A 16,610-nucleotide genomic window follows, 5' to 3' on the forward strand; every position below is an offset into this window, starting at 1 on the left:
CAACACACATTTCCTTGCATTTGTCAGCATTGATTCTGAACTGTCAAGGTGCTGCTAGGCTGCCTGGCTTTATTAGCTCCCTTGGCACCACTTTGACTCTCCAGAATAATTTGTATCGTCTGCTGATTTGCTATGGCGTTGCAACTTCTTCACAATGCATTTTATTTAGAAAACAACAGGAGGCGACCCATTGTTAAGCACCAGTCATTTCTTAACACGAATCTCTACCATGTATTCTTCCTTTTATGTACATGCCTCACTTTTCAAATATTGCTTATGATGACACTATGGCACAAATCAAATCTCCAGAGACAATGACAACGTCTCATCAGTTTTGTGCTGAAGGCCAATTTGTGCTAAAATGCCCAACTGTTGGAAAAGGGCGTGAGTTTGTATGAAATGATATTATGCCTGCAGTATTACCTGAGTACGTCACCTTTTTCTCAATATATAGCTTCTACTGTATTTCCCCCCTCTAATTTCCACAATCAGCTGTGCACTCTCTCCCTCTCACACACAGTGCATGGAACAAAACTTTACAAACTTCAGGCAAGTTATATTCTGTCACCTAGACAGTATCTTGGTGACACAATTTAGTATTTGGGGATATATAGATATTCATGATGTTGCATTTTCAGTATTGATATTGTTGTTCTAGTGGTGTTGACAGTTATCCCTAACTTTCCTCATGTTCAGATCTATCCAATTTAGTTGAGATAAAAAAAAAGGTATCTAAATGCATCAAGTATTGCACAAGATAGATGGAAACATAGTGTTGGTCAGCACTGAACTGAACATTTCAATGGGATGTGCATCCTTGTTTGCATTAGAAGCTGTATTCCCAACTAGATCAAGGCATCATGCATTTGCTGGCCTAGTGCTGTGCTGAACCACACTGAATTGTGTGCTTTTTAAAAGAACTTCTCTTCCTGTGGAAGTATTTCCCCATATTTGGGGGAATGTTTAAAAAAAGGAGGAAGGGGGCAAGATTTGTGTACTTGCCTTAGGAACTGAATGAGGCAGCTGAGGACTCTTCAGTTTTGCTTCAAACATTGCAACAACAACAACCACCCATTGCTCTTTGCTGATAAAATTCCAACCTGGCAAGGCTTCCTGGAGCAATGCTGTCAAGTTGTTAAACCTCATTTGATGCTACAATTTCCTACCTAGTGACCCCCTTTCTTCAAATTCAGCTGAAAATGTCCTTCAACTGAGAAGCCTTTGTCTTAATTCCCTAGGTCTCACGCTCAAGTGAAACAAAGCCTAGGTACATGTTCCTATCTTTTAAAATTCCTTGCTGTTGCAATCTATGTGCGTTTGTGTGTTGTGTTTATATATTACATTACAACAAGCACACACCCTATCTCATGCATTTTGCGAGGCAGGCTGTTGTGTGTATGAAAGACCACTTCACAAGAAATCGCTCTCTGAAGTGTTGCAGCACTTCTGTAGCTACCGTTCTTAACTATATAATCAGAAAAAGACCAAATGTATGTGCAGTGTATCTGCTGGGGAACTGGGGAGACAGGATTTTGTTTCAGTGGCCTTGAATGTTACTCTGATGGATCCAAAAGGGGGGGAAAGAGAAGCTCACTTACTTTTACAAAAGCTGTGTTTGCATGTTTGTTACCTAGTTTAGATTAGTGCATATTATTATTATTATTATTATTACTTAGGATAGGGACTAAGAATAATAGTTTAAATTGTAGTATGGAAGCACTCATGATTCACATAATACCTTTCATTTTCTTGGAGCAGCTCACCTCCCTTTTTCCAAGTAGTCGTCGCTTTAGGGGAAGATTTCGGCTTGCAGTCAAAATGAGCTGTGCTGCCAATTAAAAGCTGAATCAGCTTCTTCATCGGGCTTTTAGAGAAGTCAGGAGCAGAGGCTAGCAGTGGAAAAAAGCATATTAACTATGAAACACAACTTTCTCTCCATGGCCTCAGTGGATCCCGAAGGTTAAAATAGGCCCGTCTTTCATTTAACCACCGAAGAATCTGAATTACCATTGCACATTATCGCACATTAAATTGTCATTGAATTCAGCTGGAATTAAACGCATACTTCATTTTCATTTCATTGAACATGAGAAGAGTCCTGCTGAATCGCACCAGAAGTCTATCTAGTCTAGAATTCCATTTTGCACAACTGTCAACCAGATGCCTGCAGGAAACTCACAAGCAGAGTACATCTTTCTTCCGCCAGTTTCTCCCAGCGACTGCTATCCAGAGAAACTAGCTTTTCTGAATATAATTTGATTTCAGAAACTGCATAAGGACACAACTCTTAGCATGTCAGCATGTGGGTTACAATGGGATAATGCTGATGACTGCTTCATTTTATCAGTCTGGTGGCGGCGAAGAAACACATACTATAGCGTTGTTACTAGTAGGACTGGGAAGGGCCCCAAAACAATTGGTCTAGGCTTCAGGTGGAGTTCAAAATGATCGTTTCTTCCAAAATAATATCAGAGTTCTTCATGGCTAATCAGCAGGTGACAGTGTTGCTTTGATTACATCAGGAACATGAGGAAGACTGAACATTAACAATTTTGGGAAGTGCTACGGCAATGGACCGAAGGCAAAAGCACTTCCTTGTTCATTTCAGCAGAAGATTTTGGCAGGAGGCTTTCAAGCGCATTTAGGGCTTGGTTTGCGAGTTCTTTGCCAGCCAACCATTTTGGACAATATGGAACCTCTTCAGCCAAGGTGCTAATGAAGGAACACAAAATGGAAGCAGAACAGGTCTCCTTGGAATACACAGCTTAGGATAACTTCAAAGAGCAGAAGGGCAATGGTAAAATGATGCCGTGTGAGCTGACCTTTAGTTTGATTTTGGGCTCATATTTAAGTGAATTTTTTTGGCAAATTTATCGAGTGCTGCAATATCAGAGAACTGCTTTTGGCACACACAAAAACTCTCAAACTAATAACCTTGCAATCAACCTCAAACCATTAGCAGGCTCCACTTGGCTTCCTCATGCTCTTCAGTACAAATAGAGCAGGTTATATTACAAGTGACAAATGGAGTGAGACAACTGGCCAAATATAGCCCGTGTGTGGTTCCAACTACACAGTTCTGCTAGCATAACAATTCTGGGCTGTGCAGTGGAACTTCCCTGCCATTCTCTCTCCCAGCATGGCCCCTAAATCTGTTGTGGGCGATATTTAGGGGTTGCACAGGGAAAGGAGAGGACTGAGAACTTGCACTGGCTGGATACGACCCCATGTGCTGTATATAGCTGTGAGGATAGTTTGATGTGACCTTTGTGAATTGTAACAATGAACAGGTGCTGGTAACTATTTAGAAATGCTTAAAAGGAAACTGCAGGCGGTGGTCGTCAAGGCTTCTCTCAACTGGCTTATCAGTGAAAAAGGGTGCTTGTTATTAGAATTCTGTGGAAGCGCTGAGAGTCAAGCACTCAGCCTTGATGAGTGTTTGCCATTTGTTTTCAAAAGCAAGTTGGCATAACCTCAGTAACTGGCCCCTGCCTCCATAATCAAGGAAGGGGTCACAGGAACCCATCTTATTGCTTTTTAAATGACATTGCTCTCCCAGGAATACCAGGGCCGTGATGCAGAAGGTCAGCACACCTGAGTAATGTGCTGAACCGAAGTTGCTTCCAGATCGTGTGATTAGTTTTAATCTCTGGGACTGCATCCAAGCCTTTGTCTCTGCTCTCCCCCTAATTAATAATTTATCTTGGTGTCCTCGTTTTAAAGCAGTGAATGATTGGGCTGTAAAACACACCAGGCTTCATCTTCCACCCCCGCACCCATCTAATACATCCTCTGGATGCAGGTGAGTAAAATATTGCAGCACCACAATTAGAAGTTGCTTTGCTGCGATGAGAAAACAACAACACCCCAAGTTTTGCCACTTGTTTTTTTCTTAAGGCAATCATTCTGACAACTACATGGCATGGAAATACATATTTAGTAACAGTGGCACAATGGATTGGTGCATCTGGCTGTTAATCAGAAGGCCGGTGGTTCGAGCCCACTCAGGGATGACTGTGGGCAGGTTTCCTGCATTGCAGGGGGTTGGACTGGATGACCCTCAGGGTCCCTTCCAACCCAACGATTCTATGAAAGAGATAGGAAATTTTAGACCTACCTACAACTCTGAGATCTGCGCTGGAATATATTGTCCCGTGTTTGTTTTCTGCAATACACTGGTAAATGCCAGAATCTGTCAAGTTGAGGTTTGTTATGATCAAAGCCCCATTTTCGATTTGTATTCTTCCCTGGACAGCAAAAGCAAAAGTTAGAAATGTATATGCCTTTAAATGACTGGTAAAGCAGACACGGGAAGCTATTTTGACTGCACAACTATACCCCATGCTTTTATCAAATCTCATTTGAAGAGTTTAAACGTAGCTTAACTGATGCTTGAGTCAACTGTGAAGTTTCTGGCATGCTCTGACCAAAGAGAGTAGCACAACAATAATAACAGTAATAATGGCCTTTATGAGCTACGAGGCTTTATGTGCTATCCAGCAGATATAAGCCTCAAACTGGAACACCAGCTTTGAAAATCCTCTTTTGAATTCTGAGAAAATTGAGTTGGATTTGATTGTCAATGTGCCCTATTCCTAACAATCCTGGGGATCAACTCACTTTAATTTTGGTGCTTACAAGCATGCCTACTTCTATAAAACGGTTTTGCAGCCTGGCATGGGGTGGGGGTTCAATTCTGCTCCTTCGGAATGTCAAGTCATATTACAACTCCAGAGACTGGGTGTAGTGTTTTGAGAAAGAAACAGAGGTCTTGTTCACCTTGAACAGGGTATATATACATGAAGCACAAATTCAGACTGTAGATGGAAGTTTATATCATTGCTTATTGAATATGCAAATAATAATGTTATATGCTATCACATTCAGCAATCAGTTTATCACAATTTATGCACACTTGAATAAAAAGAAAGAAACCTAAGAACTTGTAATTTATCGTTAGAGGCACTTAGAGAACATCAATCAGCCTTGACTGTAATAGCACGGGTTTTTTGCCTGATCATCTGGGCAGCAGGACTCAGCCCCCTTGGCCAGTATCACATTTCCACCATCACTTTTGTGGTCCATGATTCTCACTTAGGAATGATTTTTTTAAACCACGGAGGGATTCATTTTGCAGTTGTGAGAAAGAAAGAATACTAACATGACTAGAAGAGAAATTAGTAATAGAGCCTTACAAATCACACTAAAATCCTTACAAATCACTCCCCACTAGTAATAGCAATGAAGAAGAATACAATACAATGTGATAGAAGAAGATATGACTAAAGAGACTTTTGAAGTCTGGCAATCCCATCAGCTGGTGTAAACATCCTCCAATGCCTAGGCGAATAAAAACAGTATTTGCCTTGCATAAAGATATAACAGAGATGGTGTTAGGTAAGCTCCCCTGGGGAGTAAGTTTCAAAGACAGGATCCCACCATAGAAAAGGCCCTCTCCTGTATCACTCCCTGCCTCACCTTCAAAGGTGCATAGAGGTGAGAAATAATTATAACCAATGCTTTCGACTCTGATCCTTTCAGCTACTGTTGGCAAAATAAAGTTAGGAGTCTTATTTCTCAGATCATCCAGTCTGTGAACAAAGGCACGAAGAAACTGCTCATCATATTGGGGAACTTTACACTTTAGCCCACTTAATTTATCTGCAATTATTAGGTTTCTAAAATCCATAATCTCAAACTCATTAACTTTCTCAGGGAACTTTTTTTTATTTGCCAGTTCAATTTTGTAATCAATATATGCTCTTAAAATGCCCATTTCATTTAAGAATATTGCTTTCCATGTTTTCATAGGCTGGGGAGATCCAGGATTATCTTCAAATTCAGAGTCTATAGACTATAGAGTCCCCTCCTCCTACATCCTTTTGCAGACCTAATATAAGTCTGTGTACAGTTTTCTTCCCCCCCACAGAATCACCTCCTATTAAGTTACTGATGTTCATGTATAGGTAAATGTAAAGGACGCCTGGACGGTTAAGTCCAGTCAAAGGCGACTATGGGGTGCGGCGCTCATCTCGTTTTTCAGGCCGAGGGAGGCGCCGTTTGTCCACAGACAGTTTTCGGGGTTATGTGGCCAGCATGATTGAACTGCTTCTGACACAAAGGGACACTGTGACGAGTGCCAGAGCGCACGGAAATGCCCTTTACTTTCCCACCACAGTGGTACCTATTTATCTACTTGCACTGGTGTCCTTTTGAACTGCTACGTTGGCAGAAGCTGGCACAGAGCAATGGGAGCTCACCACCATCATGGGGATTCGAACCGCCGACCTTCCGATAGGCAAGCCCAAGAGGCTCAGTGGTTTAGACCACAGCGCCACCCGCATCCTCCATACATGTATATAGAATCTTGAACCAGCACTAGATACAACCTTAGGCTCAGATTCAGCGTTCTCCAACTGCCAGCGGGAGGGTTGTTGTGCTAACAGAAGGGCAAGAATAATGGGGGCACAATATGAAATCCTGCACAACAGCTATGCACGCAGAAAGCTTGTTGTGCAACAGATTGCACAATAGGAAGTATCAGAATTAAAGTGAAACCAAGCAAATTGTTGTGCAACCAGCCATGAGTTCCATTCCACTAGCGCAAAAAATTCTGCTAGTGCTAAGGGACTTTAACTTAGTGCTACACTGAATTCCTCTCTTAGTTATTTATCACCCTACTTAGGGAAGTGCTGGGTGAGATCCCATGGACAGTAATACTAAAAGGAAAGGGAGTTCATGATGGTTGGCAGTTTGTTAAAAGGGAGATAGTAAAAGCACAACTTCAGGCAATACCAATGAGACGGAAACATGGAAGGTGCCTAAAGAAGCCAGGGTGGCTATCTAAAGAACTTTTAACTGAGGATTAAAAAAGGATGTGTACAAAAAATGGAAAAGGGGGGAAACCACCAAAGAGGAATTCAAACAAATACCCAGCATGTGTAGACACAAAGTCAGAAAAGCTAAAGCACAGAATGAACTCAGGCTTGCTAGAGAGGTTAAAAGCAACAAAAAAGGCTTTTATGGGTATGTTCGTAGCAAAAGGAAGAACAAAGAAACAGTGGGGTCACTCAGAGGAGAAGATGGTGAAATGCAAACAGGGGACACAGAAAGGGCTGAACTCCTCAATGCCTTCTTTGCCTCAGTCTTCTCCGATAAAGAAAACAATGCCCGACCTGAAGAATTTGGAGCAAATGATTCAGCAGAGGAAACACAGCCCAGAATAACTAAGGAGATAGTACAAGAATACTTGGCTAGTTTAGATGTATTCAAGTCTCCAGGGCCAGATGAACTGCATCCAAGAGTATTAAAAGAACTGGCAGATGTGATCTCAGAACCACTGGCAGTCATCTTTGAGAATTCCTGGAGAACAGGCAAAGTCCCGGCAGACCGGAGGAGGGCAAATGTTGTCCCTATTTTCAAAAAGGGAAAAGAGAGGACCCAAATAATTACCGCCCAGTCAGTCTGACATCAATACCAGGGAAGATTCTGGTGCAGATCATTAAGCAAACAGTCTGTGAGCACCTAGAAAGGAATGCTGTGATCACCAATAGTCAGCATGGATTTCTGAAAAATAAGTCATGTCAGACTAACCTGATCTCGTTTTTTGACAGAATTACAAGCCTGGTAGATGAAGGGAACACAGTGGATGTAGCCTACCTTGATTTCAGCAAGGCATTTGACAAGGTGCCCCATGATATTCTTGTAAAGAAGCTGGTAAAATGCGGTCTTGACTATGCTACCACTCAGTGGATTTGTAACTGGCTGACTGACCGGACCCAAAGGGTGCTCATCAATGGTTCCTCTTCATCCTGGAGAAGAGTGACTAGTGGGGTGCCACAGGGTTCTGTCTTGGGCCCAGTCTTATTCAACATCTTTATCAACGACTTGGATGATGGACTCAAGGGCATCCTGATCAAATTTGCAGATGACACCAAACTGGGAGGGGTGGCTAACACCCCAGAGGACAGGATCACACTTCAAAACGAACTTGGCAGATTAGAGAACTGGGCAAAAACAAACAAGATGAATTTTAACAGGGAGAAATGTAAAGTATTGCACTTGGGCAAAAAAAATGAGAGGCACAAATACAAGATGGGTGACACCTGGCTTGAGAGCAGTACATGTGAAAAGATCTAGGAGTCTTGGTTGACCACAAACTTGACATGAGCCAACAATGTGATGCGGCAGCTAAAAAAGCCAATGCAATTCTGGGCTGCATCAATAGGAGTATAGCATCTAGATCAAGGGAAGTTATAGTGCCACTGTATTCTGCTCTGGTCAGACCTCACCTGGAGTACTGTGTCCAGTTCTGGGCACCACAGTTCAAGAAGGACACTGACAAACTGGAACGTGTCCAGAGGAGGGCAACCAAAATGGTCAAAGGCCTGGAAATAATGCCTTATGAGGAACGGCTAAGGGAGCTGGGCATGTTTAGCCTGGAGAAGAGGAGGTTAAGGGCCGATATGATAGCCATGTTCAAATATATAAAAGGATGTCATATAGAGGAGGGAGAAAGGTTGTTTTCTGCTGCTCCAGAGAAGCGGACACGGAGCAATGGATCCAAACTACAAGAAAGAAGATTCCACTTAAACATTAGGAAGAACTTCCTGACAGTAAGAGCTGTTCGATAGTGGAATTTGCTGCCAAGGAGTGTGGTGGAGTCTCCTTCTTTGGAGGTCTTTAAGCAGAGGCTTGACAACCATATGTCAGGAGTGCTCTGATGGTGTTTCCTGCTTGGCAGGGGGTTGGACTCGATGGCCCTTGTGGTCTCTTCCAGCTCTATGATTCTATTCTATGATTCTACTACTCAGTTAGTTATCACTGTACTTGGTCTACTAGGAATCTTGTCCAACTGAACAACAGTTGCCTGACAAATGCTGATCCTGAAACCAGCAACTAGGAATGTGCAAAAGTGATATACAGTGGTACCTCAGTTTACAAACTTAATCTGTTCTGGAAGTCTGTTCTTAAACCGAAACCGTTCCTAAACCAAGGCATGCTTTCCCTAATGAGGGTTCCCGCCGCCGGTGCCCTTCCACCGTTCGGATTCCATTCTTAGACCGAGGTAAAGTTTGCTAACCGGAACACTACTTCCGGTTTTGCAGAGTTCGTATACCGAATAGTTTGTAAACAGGGCTGTTCTTAAACCAAGGTACCACTGTAGTATACTTCGAATAAAGTTGATATTCTCAGTCTCACATACGTAGATGATACTAAAAGTGAGACAACAAACATCTGTTAGACTGTAATTTTCATAGTAACTGCCTGCCAATAAATTTTGTACCGTTCTGCCCTCCCCTGCCTTCCCCATCTACTGCTTTTGTCTATTCAGCAAGGGGAAGGGGAAGCTGACTGAGCTGGCAAAATGACACTTCTCAATAGATTTGATTTCTTATGCTTTTATGTGCAACCTTTCCATTTGATTTGCATAAGTGAGCAACATAAACAGTGCAGAAATGATTATATATGAGGGAAGCCAGAAGACAATCTCTCACTCTGCAATGTGATACAGAATGAAAATAACTTCCATTAAACCTGGAGGCACCCTTCTTTGTAGGATAGATAACCTGGCTAACTGCTCATGTAAATGTAAGAACCATGAGTTGTATACAATGCTAGACCTACACAGGATAGACCCACTGAAATTAATAGACATGACTGACAGGCTCATTAATTTTAATGGATCTGCTCTGAGTTGTTTATTTATCGCATTTATAAACAGACTCGGATTAGCATTACATACAGTACAACCCAAACAATTCAACAGTAATTTTAAGAATAGGCAGAAATGATGGGCGCACAACCTTCATGTGCCAGCACCACCATGTACATTGGCAATGCAGCTTAGCCCATGTGCCAAAGAATAAATCCTCTTAAGCATAATTTGCTATTGGTAAACAATTAACTGCAGAAGCTATTTGAGGCATAACATTATCCTTTGTCAGCTCGTTTTGAGTTACTTGTGCAGAGTCCATGGTCTACATATATGCAAGAATGCCTACCCCACCCCCTGCCCAAAGAAAGAACAGCCACCATTACCTCCAATGCCAGAGGCTCTCCATTTCTCAGCCACCTGTAGGATGGCTTGGGTTTGCCACTTGCTCTGCATTCCCAGTATAAGTTGTCCTCCACCGCAGCTTCAAAATCCTTTATGAGTTGAACCCAGTGAGGCTTTGCTTTAAAGGAAAGCAAAAGGATAAGAAAGCCTTAATAAAGAGGGGTATTGTTCTTCAAGAAGGGGATAACAGAAGCATGTTAGGAAAGCAGCTGACCAACAGTAAATGCAGGGAATGTTCTGAACCAAAATAAATAAATAAATAAATAAATAAATAAATAAATAAATAAATAAAGTTCCTTAAATGATACATTAATGTCACATTGTGTTTTTACTTAGGCCTGTTAACACAACTAACGTTACGGCGGCAGGTGCTGATTTCGATGCCATGCCTCACTGACGCATAAGCAGCCAGGAGGAAAGTTTCCATATAAAGGAGAGTATGCAGCCATGAAATTTCCTCACCCAGCAAAATAGTTCCTTGCATCTTTGATTTATTGAGCCTTTTAAGTCATTTTTTTTAAGACGCCAACTATTTGTTCTACACCCAAAGAACTGTTATGTAAAAGTGAGATGAGCATGCTGATGCTTTTGTTCCACTACATAATATGGGGTTACTATGGCAGGCTTCATGCCCACATAAGGTAGTCAAAATACAATGCACACCCAGGAACAGCTAACAGAAGCAGCACTGATAGGCAATACCACAGTGTGCCTGGAAATAAGGATGTTGCGGAACAGTAATACGCCTACATCACCCAGGCACAGAAGGCATTAATCAAAGCACAGTGGTAGTCAAATGAGCTCATGATATAACACAATCCACTCTTACAATGTATAACTAGGCCATTGGAAAAGAGACTACTGTGCTTCTCATTGTACAAGAAGGCCCAACATAGAAAACTAGAGGCTTCTCAGGAGAAGGATACAAGTCTTACTGTGGAACTCATGCATACATGTTCACAACTGTTGCAAGAAGAATGAAAACTATAATAGCAAACCCAGGGGAGGGTAACACTGCGATTTGTCCAGTAGCTCAGTGGGAAAGGAGAGTGAAGCAGTCAACATGAACCATGGGTTTGAGTCCCAACTTAGATAAATGCACAGATGAAGGCAATGCCTACATCATGGGAAGTGGTTGACACCAGCAATAACTTTAAAGGCAGGCGCGGCGGGAGGCAGATGAAGCAGAACCAGAAGCAATGTCCCCTGCTCCAGAAAGCCAGGTTTAGAGTGTGGGGGGAATATGTATCCGGCCTGTTATGGTGTGGCAAAGGGTACCATTGTGGGTGAGTGGTTCCTAGGTGTGAGGAAGACATCTATCTGCCCACAAAGATGTACTGTGATAGCTATCCACAATGACTGGCACGTGGAGCTGTAACTCTACAACAGTAACTGCTTATCCTGTTCATGGGCCAAGAAGCCTTGTAGTCTCACCACTCATCCCTGTATGTATTTTATTTATATTGAGATTTTCATTGTACCTTTCTAATGTGTATAGCTGCTCAAGGTACCTTGCAATGGTTAACATTAACATTCCATAATAAAAACCGTATCAGTGTGTATAGAGACAGATCTATCTTCCCCATATGAAATTTATACCTCTGGTGCTATAGCAATAATTGGCTACATGCTCAGTCCTATCCCCTTTGTGTTTCAACCTTGGGGTGAATTATCCGGGGTTCTCCAATGATTCTGATGGGAATGTTCAAAGCTATACCAGTTATTCTGCAGGTTTAAGATTATACGTATGTTGAGAAAAAGATCCTAAATGAACATGGGATTCTAATTTAAGTCTGTTCCTCTCCAGGTCACATCCTAATTTTCCTCTGTGATGTGGTTGAATCCTGAAGGTTGTATTTTTCCTCTACTACCACATTGTCGTAATTTTTCCTGCCAGTGCAGAATTGTGCTTTGTGCACACAGGAGAATTAGCAGTCCTGACCAGTGGGCATAACTCACAGACAGGATTACTCTGGCAATGTCTTAGAGCTCTGCTAAAACTCTTCTAATATCTAATTTCTGTAACCCTAGAGAATGCAGCTGATGCTCAACCTTCACCATCCTAGTCTAGGGTGCCCTTGACTCAATAGCTACATTTGCAATTGCACAAATTTATTACCTCTCTCTCCTTCTTCAGCCTCTGCGCTACTACAATCAAACAGGAGGAGAATGCAAGCCCATAGATTTTGGGTATTACTTTTCTTGTACTTTTTAATATCAGTGGGAAAATCTGTAATTCCATCACATTTCAAATACATCATTAAGTAAACCTTTAAATAATGCAGCTTTTAAGTTTATGGAGCATAGAACCTATGCTTAAATGCCTATGTTTGTAATTAAACTTTTTAGGAAAGAACGTTTTTGCTATTGCATCTCCATTGTTTTACCACAATAGTCTATATTCAGAAGGAAGTACCATGACTTCAGCACAGTCAGTATATATGGGTCCAAGCATTAGTTTTTGCCCTTTAGCACAGCTGAAGCCATATAGTAGGGCTCTAGGAGTGAGTGACAATGATCTACTTTAACTTTTCATTGAAATTTTGTGACCTCGCTATTCCAGAGCTAAACAGAGAAAGACATTCAGAGCTCCTTGTGCTTCTGCTATTGTCGGGAACGTGCAACTGAGGTTAGCAGTAGCTAATCCAGAGAGAAGCAGTATAAGGGTAAAGTAGAGCCAGAACTCGGAAGGGCCAATGAACTAAGAAGCACAGTCTTGAAGCACGGAGCAGAAGCCAACTGAACTATTTACTATTACAACTCATTACCAAACTGAAAACTATGGAGAGACCTGGTCTGAATAGAGATACAGTGGTACCTCGGGTTACATACGCTTCAGGTTAGTTACATACGCTTCAGGTTACAGACTCTGCTAACCCAGAAATATTACCTCGGGTTAAGAACTTTGCTGCAGGATGAGAACAGAAATCGTGCTCCGGTGGCGCAGTGGCAGCAGGAGACCCCATTAGCTAAAGTGGTGCTTCAGGTTAAGAACAGTTTCAGGTTAAGAACAGACCTCCGGAATGAATTAAGTACTTAACCCGAGGTACCACTGTATTGGATTCTTGTCTCATTACACATGCTAAAGCTATTTTTGGTCATCTGCATACTATCCCTTGCTTTTTCCTGTAGGACTAATTGCAGTCATTAACTGTTGTTAAGAGTCGTCAACAGGTTTACCATACCCATTGAGCCAATCACCCATCTCCTACTATACTTCTGAGAAATACCCCACCCCACCAGTGACTAACCTTGGCACCAGTGACTAACAGTGCAATCCTATACAAGTCTACTTACTGTAGTAGTAAGCCATGCTGAGCTGAGTGGGACCCCCAGGTAAGCACATTTAGGATTGGAGACTAAGGCATAGGGTTACAGGACAAAGGAGAAATCCTATACCAGGACAAGTGGGTTAGGATCCAGCAGGTCTCCAGCTGAGCTGGGAGGTTTCTGACACAGCCAGGCTATGCTGACTTCACTCTTTCATCTTCGGCTCAGCTGGGCATAACCCATCCCATCCCAGTGGCTCTCAAACTTGCATAAGATCTGGAAAAACAGGTGTGGCATGGGAGGACCAGAGAAGCAGGTCTTAAGCTGCACCCCAAACCTATTCAGCTCAGTCACATGATCTGGCAACCTGGCACCCAGCAAAAGGGTGGCTTAAATGGTGATATAACTGAAACACTATTTGAAAGGCTTGTTTTTTTCCTCTCTGCTTAGGCTGGCTCAACCAACAGTAACTCCACTCCTAAACAGAGTTCAGAACTTCTGATGGATGGAGTTTGGACCTGGCATCACTTTACACCAGCTTAATTTACATCAGTTTGTTTTAAGCCAACTTGCTCCCTCAGATTTGAAAGTTTAGCAGTAGCATTTGTGAATCCTTCTGTAATGTGATGTTGAAAATTCTGTATGAAGAAATATAGCAAACTAATTGACTGTAGCAACTGAATCCTTAGATATCTGAAGCTGGCATTTTATTCTTTTGATGCAAAGGTCATAGCTTCCCAGTTGCCCCACAAGCTGTCCATACCGTACTATGTCTTAGAAGCCATTCTTTGTTTTTTTATCCAATTGTCTGACACCCCCCCCCCCCAGATTCCTTTTGTGAATCTTAAGGGCACTGTTGCCCTCCTTTGCTCTCTTTTTTAACATAATCGTTGCTTTGAGAGAAGTTGCTATGAGATAAGAAGCAATATAATGTAAGAAATAGATGCAGAATACCAAGATAACCTCTTGTGCATTTTAAAGTATGAACACACTGAATGCCAAGAGACTATATTGCTGTTTTCTTAATATAAAACTATTTTGCAAGCTGACAATTTTTGTTTAAAAAAAAAAAGGCCCGAGAAAGGCATTTCTTTATTGTAGAAATAGCAAATTAAGGAATGTTTCACTTCCCATTGCAAAGGCTAAGCAATGCACACAGGCAGCGCATAAGAAATACTGTCTCAAAAATCTTTGTGATATATATTGTTCCATAAAGGAATATAATGCTACAGTTTGCTATGTATTGTATATATAAAATAATGAGAGTGCAGTCCTTCATAGCCTTATATTTGCTGCTGGGAGAGACCAAGGTCTGTCAATTGTGGGCCCCTCCTGCAGCTGCAGAGAGAGCATGGTGGATTGAACGCTATCGTCAATGGTTTTCTTGTCATTAGTAAATGGCATAGAATATTGCTGCCAAGGAGTGTGGTGGAGTCTCCTTCTTTGGAGGTCTTTAAGCAGAGGCTTGACAACCATATGTCAGGAGTGCTCTGATGGTGTTTCCTGCTTGGCAGGGGGTTGGACTCGATGGCCCTTGTGATCTCTTCCAACTCTGTGATTCTATGATTCTATGACTATTGACTAGGATGTATGTTGAAGGGGTGTTACGGTGACAGCCACAACACTGCTAGATCTGTTATCATGCGGGGAGCCTGATTTGGATCCCTCAGCTGGCAAAGTAAAAAATGCCACAGAATGATAACCTTTGCAAACTGACAGGGATTCAGGTGCAGTTGTCAAATCTGCTAGTCCACCGCTGCTTCTAGACACTTGTGACAATAAAGTCTGAGATGAAAAACAGGTTGTTCATCTGCTGGCTTCCACTGTTGGAGGCAGTATGCCTCTGAATGTCAGTTTCTGGAAATCACAAGTGGGTTGGTGCCCTTAGTTCCTGCTTGGGGGCTTCTCACAAGCATCTGGTTGGCCACTGAGAGAACAGGATTCTGGATGAGATGAACCATTGGCCTGATCCAGCAGTGTTCTAAGTGCCGCATTTACGCATAAGCTAAACAAGCTATAGCTTAGGCCCCACTCTCTTAGGGGCCCCCCAAAAATTTGAAGGAAAAAACTACTGGATGTACATTTCCAAAACATATGATAAAAAACAAATAAAATAAAACCTACACATAGCAACAGTGCTTTGTGTTGGGTAGGCTCCTATGATGTAAGTAATGGGCCCCGCCTGCTAGTCTTCTCCCTAAAATATCACTGGTTTGCTCATTTCTATATATAGGGACGCGGGTGGCGCTGTGGGTTAAACCACAGAGCCTAGGACTTGCCAATCAGAAGGTCGGCGGTTTGAATCCCTGCGTCGGGGTGAGCTCCCGTTGCTTGGTCCCTGCTCCTGCCAATATAGCAGTTTGAAAGCACGTCAAAGTGCAAGTAGATAAATAGGAACCGCTCCGGCGGGAAGGTAAACGGCGTTTCCGTGCACTGCTCTGGTTCGCCAGAAGCGGCTTAGTCATGTTGGCCACATGACCCGGAAGCTGTATGCCGGCTCCCTCGGCCAATAAAGCGAGATGAGTGTCGCAACCCCAGAGTCGGTCATGACTGGATCTAATGGTCAGGGGTCCCTTTACCTTTATATATAGTGTGCCTACATTCTGCATGGACTGGTTGCACGGCAACATGTGCAAATGGCTTTAGATACCTATTAGGTCCATAAATTACCATATAGCATATATTCAGCACAAAAACAGCAAAAATTTGTTGTTGACAAAGGACAGCTGGACATATAAAAAGCCGCATTACCTTCAGTAGCTTAGGGGCTCATCAAACCTAAATCTGGCCCTGAGTGTTCTTCTTATGTTCTTACATTGATTAAAATAACAGATCATACAGTAAGTATGCTGTGCAGCGGCGATGATGATGCACCACCACCAGCAGCAGCAACAACAAGAAACATCACATGCTCATGTGCGCACCCACACATCTATAGTTTGGCTGTATATGAAGCTTTCCATATCACACAGTGCCCCAACCATTCAGATGGTCCATCAAATATGTTTGGGTTGGGTGAGATTCAGTTGCTATGCTAGCCATAAATAACCACCTCATATGTTAAAGTGATACAGAGTTTATATTATCAGTTCTCCACTGTAATCCATATGACAGGATTAACCAGTTTTATTTAATCTTTCCTGCTTTGACATTTGCCTGGGTGACGCTTATAGAATGCTAACTGGTTTATAGTTAGAAAATGTCTACTTATAATTAAGGTTTTCATCCTTTTCTGCACACTGGGAGATTTTTTCTCTTTTTTTGATTAATATATCTTTTC

At 42.2% G+C, this 16,610-nt stretch overlaps 1 protein-coding gene across 2 annotated transcripts in view; it reads right to left on the reverse strand.

Annotated features, from left to right (window-relative positions):
• CNTN3 (contactin 3) overlaps positions 1 to 16,610 on the reverse strand; it is a 174,464-nt gene that overhangs the window by 38,406 nt on the left and 119,448 nt on the right. For both annotated transcript variants that reach the window (XM_083424905.1, XM_083424906.1), the window contains 3 exons: positions 10,042 to 10,178; positions 4,118 to 4,247; positions 1,739 to 1,889 (listed from right to left, as the gene is read on the reverse strand). In XM_083424905.1, coding sequence (XP_083281031.1) covers positions 1,739 to 1,889; positions 4,118 to 4,247; positions 10,042 to 10,178 — 418 coding nt within the window. The remainder of the gene's footprint in view (positions 1 to 1,738; positions 1,890 to 4,117; positions 4,248 to 10,041; positions 10,179 to 16,610) is intronic.

The sequence above is a fragment of the Podarcis tiliguerta genome (assembly GCF_965153285.1).
Source record: "Podarcis tiliguerta genome assembly, chromosome: 2".
Taxonomy (NCBI): domain Eukaryota; kingdom Metazoa; phylum Chordata; class Lepidosauria; order Squamata; family Lacertidae; genus Podarcis; species Podarcis tiliguerta.